Below are 25,728 nucleotides of genomic sequence, written 5' to 3' on the forward strand. Positions count from 1 at the left end.
TAGAGGATTTTATAATATGATCATAGAACAGTAGAGCTGGAAGGGGCCTCTAAGGCCGTGAGTCCAACCCCCTGCTCAATGCAGGAATCCAAATCAAAGCATACCCGGTGGCTGTCCAGCTGCCTCCTGAAGGCCTCCAGTGTTGGAGAGGCCACCACCTCCCTAGGTAATCTTGATCAAGGGTAGCCAATGTGGTGCCCTCCAGATGTTGCTGGACTCCACATCCCATCAGTCCATCATCTCAACATGGACAATGCTCAGGGATGATGGAAGTTGCAGTCCAGCAGCATTTGCAGGGCACAACTTTGACTCTACATGATCTAGATGAAACATTCACCTGCTGCTCTTCCTGCTTTTTGTCCTTTTCTTTACTTAGAAGGAAACCTTCGGCCAGGGCCACTGCCTGGGAACTGGTCTCTGGTCCACATTCTCTGACCCAGCTCTCCATCTCCGGGGGAAGGATAGTCAGGAACTGCTCCAGGATCACTTTGTCCAGGATCTGGTTCTTTGTGTGTCGCTCTGGCTTTAGCCACTCACTGCAAAGACGGTGGAGGTGACTGCAAACCTCTCGGGGTCCCTCGGCCTCCTGGTAGCGGATCTCCCTGAAAAGCTGGCACTGTATGTCTGAGCTGAGGGTGTCTCCCTCATTCAGAATCTTCTGCACAAAGCTTTCCCAGAATTCCCCACTGCTCCAAATCTTGAGAGTATTGGGGCCTCTTCCTGCTTCAGAGGTAGCAGGATCTTCCTCTTCCATCTTTGATCTGTGCTCAAAGGAAGCCTCTTCCTTTTTCGGCCGATATCTCTCTAAGGGCAAAGGTAGTCCTTATTGAAGGTGCTACCAAGTTCTGCAAAACCAAGATAGTGTTCTGTTGTAGAAATATTACTTTGTAAGGAACATGTGTCTGGCTATCAACCAGATCTTCTCCAGGAAGGAAATGATGAATGATGACAACGAAAGAGAAACTATATTGTTGGAGGGGGATGTGGAGGTTCCTCAAGGTGTGGGCCCCGAGATGTGAAGGTCTGGAAAAAAGCAACAACAGAAGAAGAGGGGATGGGTTTTCCCCCCCTTCATTTTCTCTCAAAGCCTTTTTGTTATTCCCCCCCCCCAAAAAAAATTAAAAAATGTTGGGCTATGACATGTGAACGGGTATAGAAGCTTCTTTGTATTTGGGCAATTTGTTTTGAAGTCCATGATAAATATGATTACAGTTAATTATAATATTTATTAAATTTATATCCCGCCCTTTCTCGGCAAACAAAAACACGAAAAACACTATAATACATCATAAAAACAGACGTTAAAATATATTAAAACAAAACATCTTTAAAAACATCTTAAAAAGGAATTCCAACACAGACGCAGACTGGGATAAGGTCTCTTACTTAAAAGGCTTGTTGAAAGAGGAAGGTCTTCAGTAGGCACCGAAAAGATAACAGAGATGGCGCCTGTCTAACATTTAAGGTGAGGGAATTCCAAAGGGTCGGTGCCACTACACTAAAGGTCCGCTTCTGACGTTGTGCAGAACGGACCTCCTGATAAGATGGTATCTGCAAGAGCTCCTCGCCTACAGACCACAGTGATTGACTGGGTATATAAGGGGTAAGACAATCTTTCAGGTATAAACATTTAGAAGCAGAAACTGATAATGATAGTTCAGAAAATTTCATGCAGTATTCACTTAGCTTTGGTTCCCTTGCTCTAGGAGACAAAATAATTTTCAAAATACATAATGATTTTCTTTTTTAGTATAATGTTGATGATCTCTCCTTTTTTGTGTGTGCCAGCTCCCTATATAGTGGCAAAACAAAAGAGATGCCACATTCCTTACAGCTCATCAGCTAGTAGCTCCATTTGAAACCACAATTTGAAGAAATTTATGAAGTAACTCCAGTGTGTAATTATTGTCTGAATAAACTGAACTTTTAATATACCAAACATGATAATTTAATGGCAAACCAAGTTATACATAATCTGGTTTATGTTCCTAAAGTAAAACAGTTACTTTCAATCTGTAAAAGGGGCTAAAAAGAAGTATTGCATATTTTTCCATTTTCCCCAAAATTTCCACACAACCCTGAAAAAAACTCAGAAAAGACTGGCTTTTTCAGCATGGCTTCACAATTTCCAGAAAGTTCACATTTCTATGAGGATCTAAAACAAACCAAAATAAGGAAAAGTAATCCCTGACTAGTAAAACAAGAATGTAAAATGAAAATGTCAAAGGTAACAAACTTGAATATATTACATTTTTCAGTTTCCCCCCTGAAAAAACTGGGAACTCTTTTCCCCCACCCCCTGGTTTCTAAATTGTCTGTACATTTTACTAACTCCGCAAAAAGTAAAAATAATTACATTTTATGTTTTACTAGTCAATGGCAACAAACTTAAATGAACTATACAATCACTCTGTATATACACAAATTCCCACAGATAAGGTTGAATTTCAGCCATTTGTGTATATAGAGACTGTGATGGTAACTTATTTTTTCTCTTTATTTAGTCATTTTAATTATTGAATATAAAGCAAAACAACATTTCTTCCCTGCATCTGAGATCTGGTATACTGCTTCTGCACATGGAGGTTTCATTCTTCCGACAGCTACTCACATGACTAGGGTTGCCAGGTTCAGGGCCTGAGACTAATCCTGTATCTTTAGGAGAAGACCTCTTGGAGGCTGGACCTGGCAACCAAGAGGTCTTCTGTATCTTTAAAAGTTGTGCAGGGGGAAGGGAGGATTCCACCTTGTGGTTTTTCCCATTACAGAGTTGCAAGAGCACCTGCACTTGGCTGACTTTCTCTTCTCCTAAAGATACAGGATCAGTCTCAGGCCCTGAACCTGGCAACCCTACACATGACTCTCACACCACTTTTGTAGTACCCCTGGGGCAATATTTTGATGTTAGATTTGTTTTCTTTAAAATATTTCTCACTCGCTCTTCCATTACTAAGAGCAATCCTAGAGCAGGTTACAATCAAATACATTTAAAATACATAATGAAACTAGACCATCATATTATAAAACACCAGCAATAACAAGCGATCCTCAGAGCAACAAACTCAGAGGCCAACAGCCACCCAAAAGCATAGATCAGGACAGTCCTTCCCCTTCCTTTCTTTGTCCAGAAAGAAAGGAGCCAGAGAAAAACGCGCATCACGTCTCCATCCAGGTACCTTCCAAAATTATATCCACGTATGATGAACTATGACTGTGATCACCTCTGGTTTAAATGCCCTGATTTTTTTAACCTTTTAAATCGCTCACCCTTTAACACCTTAGGCTGGGAGGGGAAGAGGCTGCATTGGCGGCTCCTACTGGGAGGAAGCTCGGGATATAAATTTAATAAATAAACAAATATTTGGTATCCGCTGAGGATGCAGGAGGCGTAACCCTGCTCTGTGCCGCTAGGCAGTCGGGTTTTGGATCTGCTCTATTTTACTTTAATTTCCCTTATATATAAATATATGTGCTTATTTGGTTTCAACCGGGTTCTCCATCATTTGATTTATTTTAAAAAAAAACTGGATAGGACGCACTACTGAAAACTGGCAGCCTCCGAAGATTCCCTCCAAGTCTCAGGTGCTGCCTGTCTGAATGAGCATACGCGTGTCAGCCACGAGGAGAGCGCCAGTGCCTGATTCGGGGGGGGGGGGCATTAATTCTAAAACCAAGGACAATGGATGAGTCACACCCGCCCCTCAACGCAGCCTTGCCGAGAAAGCCCTGCTTTCAATCCCAGTAGCCCATGACAGTGGCCTCCTGGCTCTGCTGGGGGGTGCAGATTTGGATGGGTCAGCCCAACAGGACTCCCCTGCGCCCTCCGCAGCGGATCCGGGACACCCCTTTAACCAAATGCACAAAATGGGGAGAAACTCACCAGAATTCAGGAGGGTTCGCCGACGGGTGCAGCGCCTGGGAAAGACAGAGAGGCTCCTTCGCACCCCAAGTCAGAAGCCAGGCAGGGAGGGGCTTCGGAGGGAGGGGATCTTGCTCTGGAGGAGACCACCCCCTCCCACCACCCCAAATCCCCTTCCTGTCTAGGAATCCGGCTCAGTTCATTTTAACCCTTGGCATGGCAAAGAGTAGGATTGCCTCTCTCCGCCTTTCTCTCCAATCCGGAGGCAAAGGAGACGTGCCCTGCAGACGCAGATGTGCGTTTGGGGCCTCAGAGCGTGTCGTTCGTGATGTGTCTGCCCTGCACATGACGAGGAATGAAAAGGTGGGAAACCTTCAGCCATCAGCCCTGACCCTGGGCCATGCTGCCTGGGGCTGGTGGGACCTGGACTCCAGCAACATGCTCAGGGCACATCATTGGCCACTCTTGGGCTAGCTGATCCTGGCAGAGACCTTTCCAGATGGCCAAGAGACTCAGCCTTACACAGGCTGAGGTGCTCCTCTCTCAAGGCACTTTCTCGAAACAGCTCAGGACCAGGATCCCAGGAAGATCCTGTTGAACCCAGTGGAGTTTACTTCTGAGTGTACACGTATTGGCTTGCAGGCTAAGGCTAAGGGACTGTACCAGTCATATATACTTTCCTTTAGTTTCAACTGGGTTCTCCTTCGTTTGATTAAAAGACTGAAAAGAAGGCACTACTGAAACAAGATCTCAAAAGCTCCCCTCCAAGCCTCAGGAGGTGCATGTCTGAATGGGCACACCCGTGTCATCCAGGAGGCTTGATAATGCCAGTGTCTGATTAAAATGGAAACGGACTGCCTTCAAGTCAATTCCGACTTAGGCTGACCCTCTGAATAGAGTTTTCATGGTAAGCAGGATTCAGAGGGGGTTTACCATTGCCTTCCTCTGAGGCTGGAAGGCAATGACAGGCCCAAGGTCACCAAGGGAGCTTCATGGGTGTGGGGATTCAAACCCTGGTGTCCCAGGTCATAGTCCAACACCTTAACCATTACACCACACTGGCATTAATTCCAATCAGTAAGGATTAACTCTCCCTCCCTTTCTCTGATTCCAGGAGCCTGGAGGAAACAAGCCTTGTAGATACATAAGTGTTTTGGCCTCTGCTGGCCTCGAAAAGATTTTGTGACACTTCAGGTTCCCAAATGAACATGACAACAGGGGGCAGGGCGGCAAGGAGATGAAGGCAGGACTAGAACCCAGAGAGGTTGCTGTTGTTGATCACAAGCTGAATATGAGCCAACAGTGCGATGTGGGTGCAAAAAAGGCAAATGCTATTTTAGGCTGCATTAACAGAAGAATAGTTTCCAAATGACATGAAGTACTAGTTCCCCTCTATTCGGCACTGCTTAGGCCTCATCTTGAGTACTGCGTCTAGTTCTGGACATGGCACTTTAGCAAGGATGCATATACACTGGAACGAGTTCAGGCGACCCTATGAATCAGTGAAGTCCAAAAGCATCTGTCATGAACCACCCTGTTCAGATACAAGATCAGGTCTGTGGCTTCCTTTATGGAATCAATCCATCTCTTGTTTGGCTTTCCTCTTTTTCTACTCCCTTCTCTTTTTCCCAGCGTTATTGTCTTTTCTAGTAGCCTCATGTCCAGAGTATAGGTTGCGCATCAGGACAATCAGATGCAATCAGATGATTCATAGGGTCGCCATAAGTCGTAATAGATTTGAAGGCATATAACAACAACTTCAAGCTCCCATTTGCATGTGTGGAGCAGACACACCATGGACAACAGGGAGGGGCTGCTCTACCTCCAAACCTCTTTGGTCCTCTCTGGTTCTGTTTCATTCTTGTACCCCCTTGCTCTTCCGCCCCCCCCATTGCCATGTTGGTTTGGAAACCTGAAGTGTCACAGTGTCGTCACAAGGCCAGCTGTGGCCCAAGCTGCCCTATGTGCTTGCAGGGCATGAGGTTTCCTCCTTGGCTCTCAAAGCAATCCTAAGCATTAGCATTCTAAGGGTTAAAATGAACTGTAATCCTGCAGAGGGAGGGAATTTGCAGAGGAGAAAGAGACCATGCCTCCCCCAGAGCAAGAGCCCCTCCCTGTCTAGCTTCAGGGGGTGGGGGAGAAGCCTCTGGCTCTCCAAAGCACTGCATCCATCAGCAGCTCCTCCTGAAATCTGGTGAGTTCCCTCCCTTTCTGCATTTGGTTTTAGGTGTGTCTCAGGGCCGCAGGGGGAGGGTGCGGAGTGAGCCTCTACAGCAGATTCCTCCAAATCAGGGAGCAGAGCTTCTTTCTCTCAGCAAAGCCAGGAGGCCACTCTGATGATGGGCACTTGGGAAGCAGTTGTTGAGATTTAAGATAAGTGTGCAAGGCTGAGTCAAGTGGTGGGTGTGACTCATCAGTTGCACTTTGATTAGAATTCATGCCCCCCATTCACTTTCCTGGCTTACACATTTGTGCCCATTCAGACATGCACCTCCTGAGACTTGGAAGGGATCTTTTGATCTTTTTCAGTTTAAGTTGTTGTTTGACTAGCTTTACTAGGAAACAAACATCTTAGAAAAATATGAAAAATATGCAAGAGGATTTTTTTTTATTGGACCTTTGCATTAAGAAAGCAACACCTCCCTGTCTGCAGGGAGCTTTTTATGGAAAGGGATATTTGGAGATGTGATTTTGCCATGCACCATTTTTTTCCAATAACAGAGACTAACATTACAATTAGTGGGGGGGGGGGTGTCAGGTCATGCAAAAAAAAATTTCAGCTTACAAAAGGGGTCCCGTACTCAGAAAGGGAGGGAACCACTGATGTAGACAGTACTGAGCTAGATGAATCAGTGTCTGATTCAGTTGATGGTGGCCTCCTATGTTCCATCTCTTCCTTTTCTCCCCCTCAAGCCCACACCTGCCTCTCAGTATTTCTGTTTTTGCTCTGCTAACAGCAGAAGTGTGCTCTCCAGCAGGATCTTGCCGGAGAAACATCCTACAAACACTCACAGAGGCATGATCTGACCCGCAGTGCTTCCTCACAGTATGACTTTAGAGAATCGACTTATGAGATGCACTTAATGTGAAAAAAGGAGCTAAATTGTAATAGATTCTCATTCCATACTCCAAGCACTTAAGAAAATTTTTATTATAAATATACAAAACACAAATATCACAAAATTCACCATATATACACATAACAGATAATATTATTCATGTTATCAATAGGTGCTACCAACTTAATTTGGATTTCCATTATTTTTGCTTTTTATAAAAGTTAATATATACAAAGTGACACAGTCCGATATCTTAAGCAATCGGACTATTTAAATATCCATGTTACATTGTTTCAAATAATAAAGGGCATTCCAAATTGTTCAAACATTTGTTTCTTTTATCTTCATATAAACGAACGAATTCTGTTAACTTTACCACTGAAGCTATATACCACCTTATTAAACCTTTCCTTTAATGTGGGAGTGCAGAGAGCCTCCATTTGATGGCTATAACCACTCTTACTGCTGCTCAAAGGCTTCCTACTAATTCCAACCTCCTATAGGATGCACACCTTAACGTGGTGAGGCGGTTTGAGAGTGTCGAAGAAGCTGACAGCAATACCGTCAGGAGTCTAGACCAAGAGGCTAGTCTCCTAGCAGGGGCACCCAAGGCGGAATAGCCAAAGCTGAGACACCAGACTAAGATGCATCCAAACTCAGAGGAAGGCAATGGTAAACCACCTCTGAATACCTCTTACCACGAAAACCCTATGAACAGAGTATCCAGAATGCAACCCATAATGGAAGCCACAGACCTGAACTTACAAGATCTGAACAGGGTGGTTTATAATAGGTGCTATTGGAGGTCACTGATTCATAGGGTCCCCATAAGTTGTAATCGACTTGAAGGCACGTAACAACAAAACTAATTCCAAATGGTCCCTTCTTACCATTTATTTATTTCAACCATTTCTATACCACTTAACGTCATAACCTCTAAGCGGTGCAGAGTCAGGTAAAAAAGATGCGATAAAAGATAAAATAAAACTAACCATAAAATCAGAAATGCTTACTTCAAATGTCTGTTGAAATAAAAAAAGTCTTCACTAGGCGCTGAAAGTTCAACAGGCCTGACCGCAGCTGGGATGGATCACTACAGAATTGGGTCCACAATACTGAATGCAGGGCCCCTGTTATGAGCCATGCATCTGAGTCCTGGGGGACCATTAACAGTGACTCCACTAAAGACCTCAGTGATCGGGCAGGAATATAAGGAATCAGGCCGTCCTTAAAGTATTCTGGAGCAAAGTTATTAAGGGTCTTATACAGTGATACAAGAACAGCATCAGGGCTATAAGGTGGCAGTAGTCTGTCCCTACCAACAGTCTCTGTTGAAGACAACCAGGTAAAATACACACAGGATTAGCAGATGGGGAATATCCAGTAATTTTGTTTATTTGAGCTATAACGTTATCTCAGAAACTGTTGGCTTTATATCTGAAGTCCACCATGTATGAATGAAATTTGCATGGTTTCCCCAGATGTCCAACAGGTACTGCTAGTGTCATGTTATGTTTTTGTGGTGTCCAGCACCAGCAAACTAAAAAAATATTATAAACATTTCCTTTTGAGATTAACGTATGGCAAGATGTTTGGTCCATTACAAATATGTATTATATTTTTCCATTGATCATCTGAAACTTCTATACCAGCATTTTTTCCCTATTTTAAGCTGGTTTCCTTTGCTTTCATCCAATACAATGAATTATTGATATGTCTGAAACAATATATTAAAAAATTTAAATCCTTGGCTAGCAGTTTTTCCCTTTAAAACAAATGCAGCCCTTTACCAATATTTCCACCTCTTACATTTTTAATCTAGAAACACTTTACCTGATACTGAAACCTTGGAGAGTGGTACAAGAATCCTCAAGAAAGGATAGCAGCTCAGTGATTAAGCACCTGCTTTACAGATACCAGATTCAGTCCCCGATATCTCCGCTTAGGGTTGGGAACATCCCCATCACAAATTTTGGAGAGCTGCTGCCAAGTCTGTGTAGACAATATTGAGCTAGATGGACTGATGGTCTTACTTAGTATAAGGCAGCTTCCTATGTAAGAGGGTTTCTTCTTCTCATTTTACCTGCCAATTCAACTATTGCTATTGATTTAGTTTTCTGTAATATGTCAGTAGGTAAGTTTACTTCCGGACCACTCTGTTGTGTCAACAACTAATTGAAAACCATTATTAAACAAAAAAAGATTGCACAAGAACTTTTATAAGGCAATATATTCCTATATCTGTCCCATGTCTGCAGAACAAGCTATTATAGTTGGGTTTGACTTTAGAGCAGAATTTATTTCACTGAATTCCTTTTCATATGCCCACAGTAAGTATTTCAAAGGAATCCTGGAACAGCTCATCTCCAAGCACTTCTATAATTTCCCCCGAGTGTGACTTTTTTTGGTGAGAAGTAAGATGTATCTTCCGACTGAAGCTCTTTCCACACTCCAAGCATTGATATGGTTTCTCCCCTGTGTGGATTCTTTGATGACAACGGAAATTTGTGCTCCTATTGAAGCTCTTTCCACATTCCAAGCACTGGTATGGTTTCTCGCCAGTGTGAATTCTTTGATGACAAGCAAGGTCTTTATTCAGACGGAAGCTCTTTCCACATTCCAAACATTGAAATGGTTTCTCTCCTGTGTGGATTCTTTGATGACAAGTAAGGTCTTTGTTCAGAATGAAGCACTTTCCACACTCCAAACATTTATATGGTTTCTCTCCTGTGTGAATTCTATGATGACAAGTGAGATATTTCTTCTGACCAAAGCTCTTTCCACACACCAAGCATTGGTAGGGTTTCTCCCCTGTGTGAATTCTTTGATGGCCACGGAGGTTTGTGCTTCTAGTGAAGCTCTTTCCACACTCCATGCATTGGTATGGTTTCTCTCCAGTATGGATTATTTGATGATAAGCAAGGTCTCTGTTCAGACTGAAGCCCTTTCCACATTCCATGCATTTATATGGTTTCTCCCCCATATGAGTTCTTCGATGGTTTGTGAGGCTTGCACTCAGTCTGAAGTTCTTTCCACACTCCAAGCATTTATATGGCTGCTGACCTATGTGCAGTTTGCTCTTTTTACATCTGCCTTTTTCTGGTGACACTTTAGGCAGCAGGTCACTCTTCTGTGTTTCCCATTTGTCACCTGCTGCAATGAAGACAGGAAACGGATAAGAACCTGAGGAAGAAATGGAGCCTTAAATCACTGAACAACTACAGTTAACACTTGTTATAATAGGAAGAACTGAAATTACTTATACAGAAGGCAGATCGTACCATGCATTTAATAACTGGCATTAACTGACAGCTGGCATGCTATAGACTGTTGGATTTGGACAAAGATGACCTAGGTTCAGCTTCCAGCTCAGACATAACCCGACAACATCTAGACCAGACACTGTTTTTAACTACTTTCTTACACATAATAAGAAGGTAAGGCTGTCATTACAAAGCAGTTTGCTTGGCTGCCAGCAGGTGCTGCTGTGATCTTCAGCGTGACAATAGAAATCTGAGAGCTGCTGGAAGATTGAGGAAAGTGTAAAGGGAGGGAGGGCTGGTTTTTGGCAAGGTGTAAAGGGAGGGGTGTTGGCAAGGAGGGAAGGCAGGGCTGGCAAGCAAAGCAAAGCGAGCAAGGGTGCAGACCCTAGTCTAAGTATAAGGTTGCAATCCTAACTCTGCCTACCTGGGAATAAGCACCATTGAACTGAATCAAACTTAATACTGTGTAGACATGATTAGGGTAAGAAAGATAAATTAGACTGGAAAAAGCGTAGTTGGGGTGTGGAAGTGTACAAAATATATAAATGCTGAAATTATTGTCATTGTTTCAGCCAGAAAATAGATATTAGCATCAGCCAGGGAAAGAAGGAGCCTTACTGAGAGAGGCCACGATCCCATAGTTCTCCTCCATGACTTCCCTATGCAGAGCTCTCTGGTCAGGATCCAGCAGAACCAACTCCTCCTCGGTGAAATATACAGCAACCTCCTCAAAGGACACCGGACCCTGAAGGAAAAAAGAAAGCATTTTCCTCTTTATAGAAAACATAAAGATGATCTACCAGCTAAATCCAGAAGGCTCATCCAAAAAAGGTGGCCAGATATTATCCCGCATGATTTAACCCTTCATGTGTGACATTCATAGCCTTCCTTGCAGTGGAGGCTGGTCCGTTTGGGAAAACGGGACACTACCTGCCACCAAGCCGAGTCTGCCTGCTCTGCCCGCCTGAGTTGCAACTAGTCCAAGGGGTGCCATTGCCTGCCAGATTCCTCCTCCTTAATCTCAGCATCGCCCCTTGTAGAACCCAGCAGGAAAGAGGATGGGGACAAAACTAGGAATTAGCTGGCTTTGCCTGCCATCAGCTCTGGCACCACCTATTGCTGGGCTCCCTACCTGTCGCCCCTCTGGTCCCAATGGGCAGCAGCAACCATTAGAATCATCGAATAGTAGAGCTGGAAGGGGCCTATAAGGCCATCAAGTCCAACCCCTAGCGCAATGCATTAGTTGGTAGCTTTGACAAAAGCAAGGAGAAGGAGGTTTGTCCATATCCACGGAGCAAGGAGGGAGCAGAGGGACCCACGCTGCCCCCTGCCTGTCTCACCAGTGATCCTTCCCCATACCTGATCAGGTTCCACATTTGCTTTTTCTCCACCACCAAACAGAAGAGGTGGCTCAGCAGGTCTTGCCGGCATGATTCCATCACCTGTGAGAGACAGAGATGCAGGGAAGCCAGTAACACCTGCTCGTCTCAGAGACAGAACAGACAGGCAAGGGTAGAGACAGGCACAGGCGCTACAAAACGTCTTTTCCCGCTGAATGTAATTTCTGGATGTTTATACCCATAGAGGGAGACCAAAGTGAAGTGGTTGTGTGAATGGATGGTAGAAAGCCAATGCGGCGTAGTGGTTAGAGTGTTGGACTAGGACCTGGGAGACCAGGGTTCAAATCCACATTCAGCCATGAAGCCCACTGGGTGACCTTGGGCCAGTCACTGCCTCTCAGCCCAACCTACCTCACAGGGTTGTTGTGGGGATTAAATTAGGAGGGAGTGAACCACATACGCCACTTTGAGCTCCTTGGAGGAAAAGTGAGATATAGATGCAATAATACATACATACATACATACGTACATACATACGTACACGCACACACACACACACACACACACTCCTTTGCTCCTTACCCTGTGGCCCCTCCCTGGTGTCCAGTGGAGTCCTCTCTGCCTCAAAGAAATCAGTGGCCACTTCCGCAAAGAGACCCTCTACCTGAAAGAGGAGTGAGGATTCAAACAAGGAACGGGGAGAAGGGTTAGAGAAGGAACAACAGAAGCAAAAGCCTTCGGGATAAAGGGTACCCTTCCATGGATTTGCAGGAAAAGCTGGGCAACTGGTAGACTGCGTTAGGGTACCTCCCTCCAGGGCCGCATTATGACTTTCATGGGCCCTAGGCACTTTTGCCTTTGTGGGCCCCTTCCTCCATAATAATATCAATATTAACAATTATTTTTGATATAACTTTAAATACTTCAACATTTTTTTTTCTGTTTTAGGAAAAATTTAATAGATTTTCATGGGCCCTAAAAATTTCATTTTTTTCTGATGTGAGAAAAAAATTCAAAGATTTTCTTCAACCCTAAAATTTCATTTTTCTTCTTCTGATTTTAAAAACATTTTCATGGGCCCCTAAAAGTATTGTGGGCCCTAGGCACTGTGCCTACTGTGTCTAATGGATAAGTGGGCCCTGCCTCCCCCACATCCTCTGCCCCTAAGAACTACCAGGGTGAAACTCTCTCTCACCTGCCGCTCTGCCTGCTTCTCGTCCTCTGCCCGGCTCAGGAGGAAACCTTCGGCCAGGGCCACCGCCTGGGAACTGGTCTCTGCTCCACATTCTCTGACCCAGCTCTCTATCTCCGGGGGAAGGACAGCCAGGAACTGCTCCAGGATCACCAGGTCCAGGATCTGAGTTTTTGTGTGTTGCTCTGGCTTCAGCCAACGACAGCAAAAATCATGGAGTCGGCTGCAAAGCTCTCGGGGCCCCTCAGCCTCCTGGTAGCGGAGCTGCCGAAAACGCCGACGCTGTACATCTGCAATAAGAGTGTCCTCCTCGCTCATGTTCTTCTGTATGACTCTTTCCCAGAATTCCCCACGGCTCCCAGCCTGAACAATATGAGGTCCTCTTCCTGCTTCAAGGCCAGCTGGGTCTACCTCTTCCATCCTTGATCTGTGCCCCAAGAAAGCCTCCGTGAAGGCTGAATGAGCTCTCACTTCTTCGGCCATTGACTGCCTCCAGGCAAAGACTGGCAGAATTGGAGGTTCAACCAAGTCCTGCAAAGCCAAGATATTGTTCTGTTAAGAGAATTATGATACTGTCAGGAAGGGAATTATTTTTCCCTGAGCAAACGTGGATGACTCCAGCTAGTAGTCAGGTTTTTCTTCCAGGAGAAGAAGCAAAATTGAAAGAGAAACTTTGTTGTTGTTATATGCCTTCAGGTCAATTACAACTTATGGTGACCCTATGAATCAGCGACCTCCAATTGCATCTGTTATAAACCACCCTGTTCAGATCTTGTAAGTTCAGGTCTGTGGCTTCCTTTATGGGTTGCATTCTGGATACTCTGTTCATAGGGTTTCCGTGGTAAGAGGTATTCAGAGGTGGTTTTCCTCTGAGTCTGGATGCATCTTAGTCTGGTGTCTCAACTTTGGTGCGCAATGATTAAGACATGCAAGGGAACTCTGCTCTGCCCTGGGAAATGGGCGTGCAATTTAGGGGAAGGCCCACGGCCCACGGCAGAACACCTGCTTAGCATGCAGAAGGTCCCAGGCTAGGAGAGACCCCTGCCTGAACCCTTGGAGCTGCTGCCAGTCAGTGCAGACAGCACTGAGCCAGACGAACCAATGGTCCAACTCAGTATAAGGCCACATCCTGTGCTCCTATCTTCGTTGATTAATTATTTGACTTCAGCAACTTATTCAAACTTTGAACTTGCATATGCATAAAGCCTACATTTCCGATGAAAATGTAACCCTATTTTTATCTGAGACGTATCTTCAATTATTTAAGGCAGCAGTTGGGGACCTTTTGGTCCTCCAGATGTTGGTGGACTCCAGCTCTTATCAGCCCCAGCCAGCATGGGCAATGTGCCGGGCGTGATGGGAGGTGGAGTTCAGAGACGTCTGGTGCGCCAAAGGGTCCCCACCTTACCTGAATTAAGGTAAAGCAAAGTTAACTTCTCTGCTCCATGTGGGATTCGGTATACAGTCTCTGCATATGGAGGTGCTACTCCTTCCCAACCAGAGAGCTGCTGCTGGGACAAGGCTCATGTATCGAAGGATGATGATTGTTGTTGTTTGCATTTATAGCCTACCTTTTCCCTCCAGGAGCTCAAGGTGGCGTGCATTGTTCTCTCCCTCCTCTTTTAATCCCCACAACAACCCTGTGAGGTAGGTTAGACTGACAGACAGAGGCTGGCCCAGTGAGCAGCCAATGTGGTGCCCTCCAGACACGGCTGGGCCACAACTCCCATCATCGTGGACCACTGGCCTGGCTGGCTGGCTGGCTGGCTGCTGACAGGAGAGTCGTACTCCAAAAACATTTGGAGGCCACCACCTTGGAAAATCATGGTATATATACAGCATCTTGTCCTTCTCCATCGCCCCGCCCTACCAACCCTCACCTCCCTATGGGGTGAACTATTGGAGCGGAGGCTAGCTGGCTCTTCTCAGCCCCCCTTCACTCCCAATCGGATGACGGTCCTCCTGACTGTTTTCTCCCTCCGCTCACTGGCCGGCCCTCCCCTCTCCTCGGTTTCCCGCGCCCCCTCTCCTGCAGCCCCCCTACACACCCTAATTCAAATGCACAAAGGGGGCGGGGATGTCTCACCAGAGGAAATCCCGGAAGGGAAGCGCCGAGACAGCACTCGGGGAAGACAAAAGCCATTTTTTTTCTTCCTCCCGGAGAGAAAGGCAGGAAGGCGCTTTGCAAGGAGGCGCACTTGCTCAGGTTAACCACCGCCCTTTCCTCCTCCCCAGATTTCCCCCTTCCTCTCTAGGAATCAAGCCTAGATGGTTTTAACCCTTAGAAGGCCGATCAGCCGACTGGAGCGCTCTCTGCTTCTCTCCAATCAGGAGCCGAAGAGGAAACGTGCCTTGCGGCGCAGATTTAGAGCGGGAGGGCGTGCTGGCTTGCTCCAGACCAAAGCAGGACGCCTTGAGATTCTGATTTGTGGTTCCCCCCTCGCTTTGCTTAGCTTTGCTTTCCCCAAGAAGCAGGGAGTTCCCATACTCTCCCACCCAGTGAGATCACAACTCACCGAGTGAGTGAGAAAATGTCTCCCTTTAGAAGTTTGTTTGTTACATTTGTATCTCACCTTTCCTCCAAGGAACTCAAGGCTTTGTACGTGGGTTTCCCCTCCCGATTTTATCCTGACAACCACCCTGTAAGGTAGGTTAGGCTGAGAGACAGTGGGTAGAAACACGCTTCCTGTTCTGCCGGTTCCAGTGAGTCTTCACCTCTGCCTTCAGAAAGCGGGGGGCAGGGGTGTAGTCGTGCAGGGTCTTGGGTGTGTGTGTCTTAGATCATTTACTTTTTTTGGAGCAGGGTCCCAATGTCTCCAGCATCCTACAAGCCAATCAGCCTGAAAAGCCACTGCGAAGAGTCTTCTAACATGCTTCCTTGTTTTTTCCTGATGGCAGGAGCCAGTGAAAGGAGATGAGTAAAAAACTGAGAAGATTCTTCTCAGTGCTAACGCTCTTAGTGTCAAGAAGCATCTCATTCTCAACCCCACAGGAAAAAAGTGGGGTGGGGCCCGTGAGGACATGGCTGTGACTATTATGAAGGGACCCTGCACTTCTGAATTTACCACTACACTACTGGCGGGGGGCAGAGGGGCTAGTCAAACCTGCCTCTTTTTACTGTAAAACCTGCTGGGATCAGCTCCAGTGCAGTTTTTTTAAAAAAATAGCTTCAAAGAGATTTGCAGCTGATCAGTAGATCAACCCTTTCCCCCTCCAGGTGTGGCCAATGGAAACACTTTGCTGTAGGTGACTAATGTGTTCACAGCCAGCAAATGGACCAAGGTTACCCAGTGAACTTCGTGGAGGGGGGGTGTCTCTTAGGTGCTCTTGACCTCCAAGTTCTTTTGAAACAGAGTTTTTTGTGTTGTTTTTTTATGTGTTTGCAAACAAATCAGAGTATGTTTATAGGGGCTATAAGATTTGGCTAGATCTAGTTGAAGGGTTTTTTTACCGTTTACTGAGTTTTCATAATACACGAGTATATTTTAAAACCTTTTGAAAGGTTTTTATGTGTGCGGTCTCGCAACTGTTATAATTTCATTTTAGATTTGCCTTTGAGAAAGGTAATCCTGCAGAAACTCAGCGGCCATATTCAACAATAACACACTCCTGTTGTTCTGGCAACTTTGAGATGCGCTTCTCCTTTTTGTTCGATTTCTCACCGTTGCCAACCAGATGCCCATTATGGGAAACCCCGCCAGCAACACTCTCCTCACTTGTGATTCCCAGTAGCTGGTATTCAAGTGCATATCACTTCCAGCAGTGGACGAAGGGCATGGCAATTGTAGCTAGTAGCCATCAACAGCCTTGCCTTCCACAAATTTGCCTAATCCTCTTTTAAAGCCTTCCAAGTTGGCAGCCTGCGCTACAACCCCCTCCAGGTCTCTGTGGCCTTATAGGCCCATTCTAACTCTGCTGTTGTACGATTTTTATTTTGAATCTAGCCCAGAATCTATTTTCAGAGGGCCAATTCACAGATGGAGAAAAGTGAAACTGCTAAATTTTGCTCTCCCCCCCCATTGTTTTACTTTTCCTTTCCCCTTGGCAGAGTTCTTTTGATGCGGATGGTATTGGTTGCCAGTTGGCTACATATAACATAAACAGGAACGCAGGAAGCCACCTAACACCGAATCAGAACATCGGCTCCATCTAGCTCAGTACTGCCTGCACTGACTGGCAGCAACTCTCCAAGGTTTCAGACAGGAAGCCTCTCTGAAAATAAAAGCTTATTGCAGATTGAGTCTACATTACCCTGCAGTGTGCCCATCTGAAAATGGAGGCAGGCGGTTCCAGCAATAGTGGGTGTATCCACACCTGTTCCAATGACATGGATGGGCGTATAGAGGAGGGCCGGGATCTCTTCTCGATCGTCCCAGAGTGCAGGACATGGAATAATGGGCTCAAGTTGCAGGAAGCCAGATTTCAACTGAACATCAGGAAACACTTCCTGTTAGAGCTATACGACAGTGGAACCAATTACCTAGAGAGGTAGTGGGCTCTCTGACACTGGAGGCATTCAAGAGGCAGCTGGACAGCCATCTGTCGGGAATGCTTTGATTTGGATTCCTGCATTGAGCAGGGGGTTGGACTTGATGGCCTTATAGGCCCCTTCCAACTCTACTATTCTATGATTCTAAGGCTGCAATCACCACTTCCTTTTTCATTCACCTGGGGCATGTGCAGGCAGGAAAAGGAGTGAATACTCTGATCAAAGGGAAGGTTTTCAAATGCACAGGAACACAGGATGCTGCCTTCACTGAGTCAGACCATTGGCCCTTCTCACTCAGTATTGCCTACACTGACTGGCAGGGGCTCTCCAGGGTTTCACACAGGACATTCCAAGCCCTTCCTGGAGATGCCAGGAGGATTGAGCCAGGGACCTTCTGCATGCCAAGCAGATGCTCTACCTGTGAGCTGTAGCCCTTCCCCTAAAGGAACCAACTACACCTTTGTGGACAGGAGGATATAGAATCGATCTAGTTTGAAAGCATGGTGAGGACGAGCACAAACGATTCCAGACTGAGAAAAACTACAAGTCGGTTCATGTGTACGCATCCAGAAACATCGTTTTGTACTTTTTAAAAATTTACATATGTATGAATGTATATATGCACACACATTCGCTTTCTATCCTGCTTTTCAAGTGCCACCCTGGGCAGCATCTGTCTTTGGTTTTCCAGTAGCACATTTCTTTTCAGTATTGAAATGCAGATTGTCTTCTTTCCTTCCTAAACCTTTAACAATGATAAATGAAGCATGTATTAGGTTTGCAACCCAGAAGCACTTAAAATCCACCCCACACGTCTTGCATGACAATTGTTCAGTGATACGCCATGAATCATTTACTTCCTCTGCTGCTAGTCTACTGGTCTAATAATGTATTATGTTATGTAACAAAGTATTATTATTATACCTTTCCTCCAAGCAGCTCAAGGTGGCATACATAGTTCTGCCCCCTCTCTCCATTTTATCCTCACAACAACCCTGTGAGGTAGGTTAGGAGTAAGACCAGCGGTTCACACAAGATAGCATCCTCTCCCCAGCAGTGACCAGCATCTACTTTGGAGGAGTCTGTAAGCTTTGTTCCCCCCCACACACACACACATAACAAATATCTACCAGCTGGACTCTTTTGGGGGTCTTTCCTGCCCCCTCCTTTTTTTGTCTCCCCCCTTCTGTCTTTCTCTTGCCTCTTGACACTGTTCAAGTGTCTCGCTTAAACAGCGGACGCAGGTCTGTGGGGTGGGCTTTTAATTGCAAGCCCAAGTATTGGACGCTTCAGTGATAAGATAGGGCCACATTCACACCATACATTTATTCCACTATTCCTCCACTTGCACTTCTTGTCCCCTACACCCTAGCAATCCCGAGTGGTTTATCAGTCAATCCCTCTTCCCAGGGAACTCTGGGAATTGTAGCTCTGTGAGGGGAATAGGAGGTCTTCTAACAACTCTCCGTACCCTTCACAAACTACAGTTCACAGGAGTCTTCGGGGGGAGGCATGACTGAATAAATATATGGCATCAATGTGGTCTCTACTTTGAACGGCCCTAAATCAAAGGGACTCCTATGGCTTCAGTGTTGTACTATGTTTTTACAGCTATGCATTTCTTGTTCTTAACCCTTTCATAAAAATAAATGGAATATTAATCAGAGAGATTTTCAATGCAGAAACACAAGAGGAAAAAATCTACCTGTACACTCCCCCTCCCCCAATTCATATTTGTTTGACCCTTATTCCTGGATTTCCAGTGATTTCAAAACCACCTCCTCAGCTACTCCACTGTGGTCATCTATGAAGATTCAAGCTTTACTGCTCCTGGTTAGAACCACCTCCCTGTATCAATTAGCTCATAGAGTTACTGTAATCTTGAAAACAGCAAGGAGTCTTCTTCATCAGCAAACATCTCCAGGCTGAGTGGTGGCAATTGGATGAGTAGCAAATGTGTCACAGAGGGAAAGGAAGAAGGATCCTGTACTTCCACCACCATCGCTCCCTGCAAACAACTGCTGCAATGAGTGTGACCAGAACCAACCCTTTCAAACGTTTAGGCAATATTTGAATAAGGGGGGGGGGGGCGGGGAATATGGAACCTTGTCCTGGGTGAGTTCTCCACTGCAAAATGCGAGGTATATTGTGATAGAATCTCCCTCCACATGCCAAGCACATCTATGATTTCTAAGCCATGTGAATTCTGAGATGAGAAGGCAAGAATGGTGACGAAAGCTCATTCCACCTTCCAAGCATTGATAGGGTTTCTCCCCTGTGGTAATCCTTTAATGGGAAGTAAGGCTAAAACTCTGACTGAAGCATTTTCCACACTCGGAGCATTTATGTGGTTTCTCCTGTGTGAATTCTTTGATGATTACTGTATCTTCTGCATTAAGCTCTTTCCACACTTCAAGAACTCTCACTATTTAGCTGGCTTTATTAATATTCTCCCCTGTATGATTTTTTTGGTGTGAAGAAAGGTTAGAACTGTTTGTGAAGTCCTTTACACATTCCAAGCATTCATATGGTTTCTCCACTGTGCAAATTCTTTTTATTACTTTATTATCATTTATCAGATGCTTAGTAACCCAAAGCAACTTACATTTAAAAACTGGATAAAAACACACACAATCAATAAAATCTAAAACTCATCAATACATTAGAAGCAAGACAAAGACATACACAGGGTTTTGTTTTTTTGAGATGGTACTCACTGATATGGAGTACTGGCGCTTCTTTTTTGGCTGCCCACTGCAATCATTTTTTGCTGGCGTCCAAAGCACTTATCAAGGTATGAGAACCAGCACCTTATTTATTAATAAAGAAAGCACAGGACGTACATAATAGTCAATACAAACTTTAAAACCCCTCAAATACACAACAGAATAACTGCAACACCACACATCAAGGGCCAAAGGCCTGCGTGAAGAGGAAGGTCTTTGCCTGGCATCTAAAGATGGGTAAAGAATAGCTGGGGGGCCACCACTGAAAAGGCCCATTCTTGTGTTGTCACCCTCTGAGCATCCCATGGAGGGGGCACAACAAGAAGGGCCTCTGATGACAAAATGCAGGGTCCTGGTCGGCTCATACAGGGAGAAGCGGTTCTTGAGGTCCTGAGACACATAAGGCCTTTTAGGTCAAAACCAGCACTTTTGAATTGACCCTGGAAACTAATTCTTGGATGACAAGTGTTATTTATATTCTGTGTGAAGCGCTTTACACACTCCAGGTATTTATATAGTTTCTCCCGTTTGTGAGTTTTACTATGATCAGTGAGAATTTTTTTTCTCACTAAAGCTCCATCCACACTTCATTCATTTATATGGTTTCTCCATGTGAGTTTTTTGATGATAAGTGAGATGTATCTTCTGTGTGAATCTCTTACCACACTCTAAACATTTATATGGTTTCTCCCCGGTGTGAATTCTGCGATGAGAAGTGAGATGGGAGCTTGTACCAAAGCTCTTTCCACAGTCCAAGCATTTATAGGGTTTCTCACCTGTGTGAATTCTTTGATGATCAGTGAGACTTTGCTTCCAACTGAAGCTTTTTCCACATTCTAAGCATTTATATGGTTTCTCCCCTGTGTGATTTCTTTGATGGTAAGTGAGAATTTTTTTCTGACTATAGCTCTTTCCACACTCCAAGCACTGATATGGCTTTTCCCCGGTGTGATTTCTCTGATGATAAGTGAGATGTATCTTCTGTGTGAAGCGGTTTCCACACTCCAAGCACTGATATGGTTTCTCCCCTGTGTGATTTCTTTGATGATAAGTGAGATGTATCTTCTGCATGAAGCTCTTTTCACATTCCAAGCATTTATATGGTTTCTCCCCTGTGTGGGTTTTTTGATGAGCAGTGAGAGTTTTTTTCTGACTAAAGCTCTTACCACACTCCAAGCACTGATATGGTTTCTCCCCTGTGTGATTTCTTTGATGAAAAGTGAGATTTATCTTCTGTGTAAAGCACTTTCCACATTCCAAGCATTTATATGGTTTCTCCCCTGTGTGAATTCTTTGATGAGAAGTGAGATTTATCTTCTGTGTAAAGCACTTTCCGCACTCCAAGCATTTATATGGTTTCTCCCCTGTGTGAGTTTTTTGATGATCAGTGAGAGTTTTTTTCTGACTAAAGCTCTTTCCACATTCCAGGCATTTATAGGGTTTCTCCCCTGTGTGAGTTTTTTGATGATCAGTGAGAATTTTTTTCTCACTAAAGCTCTTTCCACACTTCAAACATTTATATGGTTTCTCCCCTGTGTGATTTCTTTGATGGTAAGTGAGATGTATCTTCTGTGTGAAGCTTTTTCCACACTCCAAGCATTTATATGGCTTCTCCCCAAAGTGTATTCTGCGATGGTAAGTGAGATGGGAACTCGAACTGAAACTCTTTCCACATTCTGAGCATTTATATGGTTTCTCCCCAGTGTGAATTCTTTGATGATCAGTGAGACTTTGCTTCCAGCTGAAGCTCTTTCCACATTCTAAGCATTTATACGGTTTCTCCCCTGTGTGAGTTTTTTGATGAGCAGTGAGAATTTTTTTCTGACTAAAGCTCTTCCCACACGCCAAGCACTGATATGGTTTCTCCCCTGTATCGATTTTGCAAACAGCTTTACATTCTGAGTCATAACTGTAACTTTCCCAATAAATACACCATTTACTTGTTCCCTTTCTTTTATCCTTTTGTTCTTTGATTGCAATTTCCTTGTAGTTACTGTTCCGAGAAGCAGAGCATGTATTCCACATGCTCTGATTTGCTTCAGTTTTCCTTCTCTGATGTTTACTCTTTTTACCTCTGTCTCTTTCCAGGGACAAGTAACATAATTCTCTGTTATTCTTGGCTTCCCATTCATCACCTTCTGAAATGAAGTCAAAAAATTGATTAGAGCCTTGGGGAGAAATGGAGTCTCAAATCACAGAACAATTCAATCAATGCTACAGATAAAAGAACTGAAAGACTTAGAGATCTTACCATACACTTACTGCCTCTGCTGACTGGCATTAACTGACAGCTGGCATGCTACAGAATGTTGGATTTGGACCATAGAGATGCAGTTTTGGTTCCCAGCTCAGACCTGAAGTTCATTTGGTAAACCTGAGCCAATCACACTCTCTCTCAGCCTAGTCTACCTCACAGGGCTTTGTGCAGGGAAACAAAACAATCACATGCACTATCTTCTGAGCTGTTAAGGAGTGATGGAAGGATGTTAGTATGATAAAAAGAAAAATGAGAGACCTCAGATTGGGTTACACGTAATGCGTAATTCGTTGAAAAATAGAGGGGTAGCAGTATCTGATTTTTTAAAAATGATAAACGATAATTACAAAACAGAAGCTAGGGACATTTCATTATTTACAAAAACAAAATGCTATCAGGCCTTACGTTTCCCTAGTTTACATTCCAATTAGCAAAACCATGTCCATCTCTCCAAAACATGAAATACTAAGAACTACTATTTCTCCCACAAATCTGGTCAGTTTATTTATTTATTTACTCTATTTATTTATTATTTAGTTAGTATCCCGCCCTTCCTCCCAGCAGGAGCCCAGGGTGGCAAACAAAGTGCTAAAAACCTTTAAAACATCATAAAACAGATCCTAAAATACATTAAAACAAAACAGCGTTAAAAACATTTTTTTAAAAAGGGTTAAAAACATTATTTAAAAAACCCATATTAACAAGCAATTCTAACACAGATGCAGACTGGGATAGGTCTCAACCTAAAAGGCTTGTTGAAAGAGGAAAGTCTTCAAAAGGCTCCGAAAAGATACCAGAGATGGTGCCTGCCTAATATTCAAATATTAATTTATCAATTTCTGCCACTTCAGACGTGACATCAGTCATTACCATATAGATGAAACTTGTTCCCTTTCCCACTTGTGTGCCTGCAGAATTTTTGCTGCTATTAACATGGTTATCATCAAGGATTCCATTTCTTTTGGAATATCCTCCTCTAGCCAGTTAAACAAAACCAACATTGGACTAAGTCCTGGTGTAATCCCCATAGAGGGTAAGGCTATTGATGGTGCCTAGCCATAAAGGCTTTGTTCTGCCTCCACTGTCGGATGCTTCTGAATACCAGCTGATGGAAATGGCAGGCAGGGAGAGTGCTTGTGCGCAGGTCCTGATTGCGGGTTTCCCATTGGGGCTTCTGGTTGCCCACTGTGAGAACAGCAAACTGAACTAAATGGGCTACTGGCCTGATCCAGCAGACTCTACTTATGTTCTTAATTTCCATCATGAGAGGTATTATTTCCCTCCAAAACTTATGTGACATCTGACACTTCCATCGTATATGAAGAAAATGTGCATTTGAGGCTGAACACTTCCAACAGCATATCTGAACTCATTTTATTAACCCTGGCTGGTGTTAGACGCCGCCATAATAATAATAATGTGTACTCAGCTCCTTGTACAGTAGGGCCCTGCTAATACGGCAGGTTAGGGACCAGGCCCCCGCCGTAAAGCGGAAATCGCCATAAAGTGGGGCCCCACAGACTATAATGGGCCGCAGCACAAAAAAATGATGCCAAAACTGCAAAATCGGCTTTAAAACGGGGAATTTCCCCTGCTTGAAAGCTGCTGCATCAGCGGAACACCGTAATGCGGGGCCCTACTGTACTGATAAGACTCAGTGGGTTTTTATTAGTCTCCAAACCATTTTAGTCAGAGATAATAAAGCCAAGATCTTTTCTCCACCTTGTTGTAGCAGGACCTCACTGTCCTCAATGTATACGTGCTTTATAATTTTGGGCCAACATGCCCCTTTGCCTCTTTTACCAGGAGGACAGATGCTTTGATGCAGTTGTAGCACCCACAATCTCACATGCACACAAAATCTTTATCTGAAAATAAACATCCACCACCACCACCCACTTTCTGGGCAATCTCATACTTTGATAGCAGCTGGGAACAGCTGTTGGTTATTGTTACATTTTTAGTTTGATTATCCTGTGGGTTTAATGTTTTATGTTGAGGGTTGTTAACTCCCTTGCAGGATATAAATGTTTTAATCAATAAAAAATATACAAATCCAGTGAGACTGGACCAAGGGGACTTGAGGGGCTGGAATATTGGAAATCTACAAAAAATGCTAAAATTATACATAACTTCTAAATGAATATAATATACAGGGAAATAGAGAGCCTTACTAAGAGAGGCAACAAGCTGATAATTCTCCTCCATGACTTCGCTGTGCAGCACTTTCTGGTCTGGATCCAGCAGAGCCCACTCCTCTTCCGAGAAATATACAGCCACATCCTCAAAGGACACTAGACCCTGAAATAAAATAAAATATTTGCCTTTTTTACAGATAACATGAACATTAATTACTACCAAAATTCAAAAGACTCATAAAGGAAAGATGGCTGGGATAACCTAACTTCAGTTCTCCATACTCTTGTAACCTCTAGATTAGATTACTCCAGTGCATTATATGTGGGGCTGCACTTGAAGACAGTTTGGAAACTACAGCTAGTGCAAAATTCCTGCTATGTTGGTGCTCATTTCCTGGTGTGGTGGGTAGGACTCCGTCCTTATCAACATGTTGATAAATGAGCATTTTATGGATTTTGTATTGTCATTGTTTCACCTCTTATGTGCCCACACACAGATTCAAGGATTCTTCACTTTTCCCTTAAGCCTAGAGCTGTTCAGAGTCCTTGTATGTAGCAACTGCACTCACCTGGGCTTGTGCCATTGCCCCAAAAGTAAATCTGAACATGCAGACTTAAAGAGGAAACTCTCACCAGAGACTTATCTCAGGACTAGGGATAAATCAGAGTAAAAAAGAACAGAGTTCCACAGTGGAAGGAAGTCATGCTTTTTGTTGACTACACATTTCTATATGAATATATATGAGCATACACACTGGGCATAGCCAGTAAATTAATGTCAGGATTAGTAACACAACACAAAACCAAAAGTTATTAATACAATATATGCTTTAAGAATATCTCATAATATGCTTATACAGGCTAGATATCTTAACACAGAAACAGAAAAGAATGACAATTTAAATCTCACTCATGCGGGCTCAGTTAACCCTTGGAAAAAGCCTTAGCAATTAAGCAAACTGGTAGTAGCATCAGCTCAATCCATAATGAACGATAACAAACTGCAGGGGAGATCTCTCTTTTATAGTCTCTCATCTAGATCACCTAATCAGGAACTGCATCACCTTTCTGTCCTCACAGACATTTCTCAGATGTTCTCATAGACAACCACCTTTCCATTCTCACAGACATTTCTCACAGATCTGAATCAAATCTGAGGTAAGATTACCACTGGCCATCTGGAGAAACTTAATAAGGTATTCTCCCAGCCTCATCAGGCGTTTACAATCAAGCTCAGACTTGCTGATTTAAGAGCTACACCTTGGCTGTATGCCCAGACTTTGTGGAGGGGGAGAATGGGTACAGGAACACTTGTCTTTTCAAAGTCTTTTATTTCAACTCTGAAGGGGGCAAAACACTCTAACTATGTAGACTTATACAATACATATATTATTTAAAGGGGCCT

At 44.1% G+C, this 25,728-nt stretch overlaps 3 protein-coding genes across 5 annotated transcripts in view; all 3 read right to left on the reverse strand.

Annotated features, from left to right (window-relative positions):
- Window positions 1-3,966, reverse strand: part of LOC133381457 (zinc finger and SCAN domain-containing protein 23-like) — a 28,279-nt gene extending 24,313 nt beyond the window's left edge. Inside the window, exon 1 of the mRNA XM_061620605.1 lies at window positions 3,881-3,966. The gene's annotated coding sequence lies outside the window, so the exon portion shown is untranslated. The remainder of the gene's footprint in view (window positions 1-3,880) is intronic.
- Window positions 1-25,728, reverse strand: part of LOC133378920 (uncharacterized) — a 56,388-nt gene that overhangs the window by 8,183 nt on the left and 22,477 nt on the right. Inside the window, exons 13-19 of the mRNA XM_061613533.1 lie at window positions 24,360-24,486; window positions 20,523-22,066; window positions 12,816-13,265; window positions 12,104-12,185; window positions 9,796-10,071; window positions 9,418-9,507; window positions 338-822 (exon numbers count right to left, since the gene is read on the reverse strand). Coding sequence (XP_061469517.1) covers window positions 338-822; window positions 9,418-9,507; window positions 9,796-10,071; window positions 12,104-12,185; window positions 12,816-13,265; window positions 20,523-22,066; window positions 24,360-24,486 — 3,054 coding nt within the window. The remainder of the gene's footprint in view (window positions 1-337; window positions 823-9,417; window positions 9,508-9,795; window positions 10,072-12,103; window positions 12,186-12,815; window positions 13,266-20,522; window positions 22,067-24,359; window positions 24,487-25,728) is intronic.
- Window positions 7,085-14,907, reverse strand: LOC133381438 (zinc finger and SCAN domain-containing protein 31-like). Of its 3 annotated transcripts, none has more exons than XM_061620549.1 (6): window positions 14,800-14,907; window positions 12,717-13,244; window positions 12,104-12,185; window positions 11,541-11,623; window positions 10,800-10,926; window positions 7,085-10,071 (listed from the first exon to the last, which is right to left on the reverse strand). In XM_061620549.1, the coding sequence occupies exons 1-6, from the start codon at window positions 14,854-14,856 to the stop codon at window positions 9,236-9,238; spliced, it is 1,713 nt and encodes a 570-aa protein (XP_061476533.1). In that variant the 5' UTR covers window positions 14,857-14,907; the 3' UTR covers window positions 7,085-9,235. The 3 variants fall into 3 exon arrangements, with proteins under 3 accessions (XP_061476533.1, XP_061476530.1, XP_061476532.1); XM_061620546.1 differs by having other exon boundaries at window positions 7,085-10,101; XM_061620548.1 differs by lacking the exon at window positions 14,800-14,907 and adding an exon at window positions 14,285-14,467 and having other exon boundaries at window positions 7,085-10,101.

The sequence above is a fragment of the Rhineura floridana genome, chromosome 3 (assembly GCF_030035675.1).
Source record: "Rhineura floridana isolate rRhiFlo1 chromosome 3, rRhiFlo1.hap2, whole genome shotgun sequence".
NCBI classification, from domain to species: domain Eukaryota; kingdom Metazoa; phylum Chordata; class Lepidosauria; order Squamata; family Rhineuridae; genus Rhineura; species Rhineura floridana.